The following is a 4,329-nucleotide window of genomic DNA, read 5'->3' as shown; positions in this document are numbered from 1 at the left end:
TTTTTGTCCAAATACGACCTAATTTAAGGGTGAGCTAACAACATTTACTGAGCCCAGGTACACTTTCTTATTTAAACCTTTAAACCTTGGGTGATTATCTAGATTTTATAATGCACAAACAGGCTGGAAGAGTTCAAATATCTTGCCCAAGGTTAGAGTTAGTGATACAGTTTGGCTGTGTCTCCACCCCAACCTCATCCTGAATTGCAGCTCCCATAATCCCCACATCATGGGAGGGACCTGGTAAGAGGTAACTGAAACATGGGGGCAGGTTTTTCACATGCTGTTCTCATGATAGTGAATAAGTCTCACAAGTTCTGATGGTTTTATAAAGGGCAGTTCCCCTGCACATGCTCTCTTGCCTGTGCCATGTAACATGTGTCTTTGCTCCTCCTTCGCCTTCCACCATGATTGTGAGGCCTCCTCAGCTATACAGAGGAGTCCATTAAACCTCTTTTTCTTTGTAAATTCCCAGTCTCGGGTATGTCTTTATTAGCAGCATGAAAATGTACTAATACAGAGACTATACTACTACTACTTGCTCTCTGCAAGAGCAGAGTCAAGGTTCAAATCCATGTCCCACTCCACATTCTTCCCAGTAAAAATGTTACCTCCATATAATGGACTATACTTAGTTGTTTAAAAAGACTGAGTAGCACAAAGCTAAACATGCACACACCCCCACACATAAACAAATGAATGCATGTCAACTGCTAAAAATCTGAATAAGGTCAAAGGACTGCACTAATGTCAATGTCCTGATATTACATCACAATTATGCAAGATGTTACCTTTGGGAGAACTGGGTAGAGGGTACAAAGAATGTACACGTAAATCTACAATTCTCTCAAAATAAAAATTAAAAAAGAAAAGACTTGGTAGGTCTATATATACTGCCATGGCAAGAATGTTAAATTTTAAAAAATGGTCATGGAACAAAATACATATTATGATCCTATTTAATTTTTTAAAGTGTATATGTATATATGTACAAATACGCATTAGAGTCGAGGCACAGAGTCAAGGCAAGAGGTGAGTTTACTGATGATTTCTATCAACCTCTCACTACTACTTTAAGTATTTTATAAATTTCCTACAATGTGCATTTTTACTTTAATAGCTGGGAGGATACCGTTTCCAATTTGAAAGTTTTTTTTTAAATGAGTGTGGAGGTAGCAGCAGCCAGCCCACACTATTACCTTCACAGTGATACCAGTGACTAGAATTCACACCTCTGTACTTCTGAACTTTGGCAATCACTTCAAGAGTTTAAATATCACCTGCTGTTGCTTCAGTGTCAGGCTTGATGCCAACCCTGTGAACGCTGGCTATTTAACTCATGCTGCAATTGGCTCAAATCACGATATCCCAAAAAGATCCCAATACATGGGGGAAAAAATGCATTTACGTGTAGTTGTGCACCATTCAAACTACATATGCCTCACAATGAGATAGTCAACACAGGTGTATTGTGTGCATTTACTCACACACAATCAGAGGAGTGGAAAGAACATAGGCTTTGAAGACAGACTTGAGTTCAAGTCCTGCAAAAACTCACTGATTAGTAAATCTGCTACCTCCTTGGGCAAAGATTAAATGAGGGTTCTCTGAAGAGCCAACCTGACATGTATAACCTGAGGAGTTACAACAGTTCCTGATCTCTGTGTGCTGCAAGATAAGAAACCCGACCAACACTGTACATTGTAAGACCTCAAAACTCATTCTTAGAGTCTTTTGACTAAGACAGGGGTTATTAAGTTAAATGTATGTAATAAATCTGGGTAACATTTAAATTTATAAGATTCCTTTCTTTCCTTTAAGGCCCGTCATAACCAGTAAAATATCACAATGTTTATACCGCTCTCTCTGGTTATCAGCAGCCAACAGATTTTTTCCCAAGCAATGGGAAACATAATTTCCCTAAGAATTCAGCTTCTGAAGCTTGTTATTTTCTAGGCAAGGAAAAAGAGAAACAGTCTAAAGTGTAATCTTAGCTCCATTTCATCAACCACTGTCAAAATGGTGAGCGAAGGCAAGTCTGAGATTCCAAAAGCGAAGATTTGTCTATGTTCCTAGCGTACCATGATTTAAGCCAAATTACTTCAATTATTCTTACTGTGACTCAAAGCTCTGCAAAAGATAAGGCATGGGATATGAATTTTGGGAATCAGTCTTAAATCAGATTTAACTTCTAACTTCTACATTACAACCAAAAGCAACATCAGTGCAAGGGGTGGGAGGAGGAAGCTTTAGGCAGTATGGACTTACTTTGATGATGAAACTTTATTGATTTATTAAGTTATTAGTGATAGGTATAAGCTGTGTAGGAAAACTAGAAACATGAGAAGAAACATGTTAAAATAATTTAAAACATGAAATTAAAAATAGGAAGAAAGAGGGGCTGACCAGCAGGAGTCCTTGTAGTACAACATTGTGGGGATGGAGGGAGGAGAGAAAAGGCAGGTCAAAAACATCAAGGTCTGGAAAAGAGCAGCTGGGACCAAAGCAGCCAGGTAAGGGAGATATGGGATGACAGTAAAAGCACAGCCTTTGGAGTCAGATTGGCTCTGCAGTCAAATCCTAGCTCTATTACTTACCAGTTTTGGGACCCTGAGCAAGTTACTAGAAACTAACTTGGATTTCCTCAGCAGTTAAGAAAAAAAAAAAAAAAAAAGGATATTAATCATACTTACTTCATAGAGCTGCTGTGCAAATAACTGAGATAATCTATGGAGCGCACTTAGCAGGCCTTGGCACATAGTATGTGTTCAATAAATGTCTCTTGCTATTATTAGCAATTACTACACTAAAATCTTGGCTCTGCCACTTGCTAACTGTGTGACAGTGAATAAGCTGCACACCCTCCTGAGTCTCAAAACCTCACAAATATGGTTGGGCGCAGTGGTTAACTCCTGTAATTCCAGCACTTTGGAAGGCCAAGGCAGGCGGATCACTTGAGGTTAGGAGTTCGACACCAGCCTGGCCAACATGGTGAAACCCAGACTCGAGTAAAAATACAAAAATTAGCCAGGCATGGTGGTGGGCTGTAATGCCAGCTACTCAGGATGCTGACACAGGAAAACTGCCTGAACCCAGGAGGCAGAGGTTGCGGTGAGCAGAGACTGCGTCACTGCACTCAAGCCGCAGCGACAGAGTGAGACTCTGTTTTTTAAAAAAAAAAAAAAAAAGGCCGGGCGCGGTGGCTCAAGCCTGTGATCCCAGCACTTTGGGAGGCCGAGACGGGCGGATCACGAGGTCAGGAGATCGAGACCATCCTGGCTAACATGGTGAAACCCCGTCTCTACTAAAAAAATACAAAAAACTAGCCAGGTATGGTGGCGGGCGCCTGTAGTCCCAGCTACTCCAGAGGCTGAGGCAGGAGAATGGCCTAAACCCGGGAGGCGGAGCTTGCAGTGAGCTGAGATCCGGCCACTGCACTCCAGCCTGGGCGACAGAGCAATACTCCTTCTCAAAAAAAAAAAAAAAAAAAAAAAGTACAAACACAAGAGGGATGATGATTACCTTCCCCATAGGGTGGTGAAGATTAAATGAGATAATCCACATTATCTTGCATTATTACTTAGCACAGAGCACACTTAGCACTCCTAACTGTGGAGGTATTTATCATTACCATATTGAGGAGGGGGCTAGAAAATCTCCCAAATCTGGTAGAGAATTTCCCTTTAATTAGACTGAGCGAATTCTATCACTAAAGACCACCCACAGTTTTCCTTATTAAAATCATCCAAGTTCTTTCAGCTGCAAAGTCCTCACCTCACCAGGGGTAAGGATCAAAGAGACAGCCACTTACGCCAAGTGAACACTTACCTGGAATTCCTGGGTCTGTGCTTTCTGCAGGGCCTCTCTGGCTTTAGCAAAGGCAGCACTGAGCTTTTCAATTTCAGAGTTAAGTTCTTCAACCTGGGGAAATATAACGAATACCAGCCAAGTATCTAACTGGGCTCTCCTCTCTGCACAGCCCACACGCTTTTCCTGCTCAATTGTGTCGTGCTTATAATCAAGGTCTTTGTAATCAGAAAAGATCCGAGTGGGATTTCCAGTTTAGCCGTTTACTAGCTGGATAACTTCAGGCAAGGTACTCAACATCTTGGAGACTCCATTTCCTCAACTGTAAAATGAGGGTATCACCACTCACCCAGCTATTGTGTTATTAGGGTTAAACGAGGTAATGTGCATTGGTGCTAACATAATGCCTTGGTCATACTGTTACTATTATTACTATCCCTATAAATGACCTGCCCAACAACCTAGCCTGGGTATTCCCCAAATTCCTCATCCTCCAGTGACTTTCTCCTACACCCCAGAGTT

The 4,329-nt window shown here is 41.4% G+C and overlaps 1 protein-coding gene across 1 annotated transcript in view; it reads right to left on the bottom strand.

Moving 5' to 3' along the window:
* CDK5RAP2 (CDK5 regulatory subunit associated protein 2) overlaps positions 1–4,329 on the bottom strand; it is a 172,469-nt gene that overhangs the window by 126,738 nt on the left and 41,402 nt on the right. Inside the window, exon 9 of the mRNA XM_011989520.1 lies at positions 3,829–3,921. Coding sequence (XP_011844910.1) covers positions 3,829–3,921 — 93 coding nt within the window. The remainder of the gene's footprint in view (positions 1–3,828; positions 3,922–4,329) is intronic.

Source organism: Mandrillus leucophaeus, unplaced genomic scaffold (assembly GCF_000951045.1).
Source record: "Mandrillus leucophaeus isolate KB7577 unplaced genomic scaffold, Mleu.le_1.0 Scaffold354, whole genome shotgun sequence".
Classification (NCBI taxonomy): domain Eukaryota; kingdom Metazoa; phylum Chordata; class Mammalia; order Primates; family Cercopithecidae; genus Mandrillus; species Mandrillus leucophaeus.
This window is presented reverse-complemented; position numbering and strand designations above follow the sequence as displayed.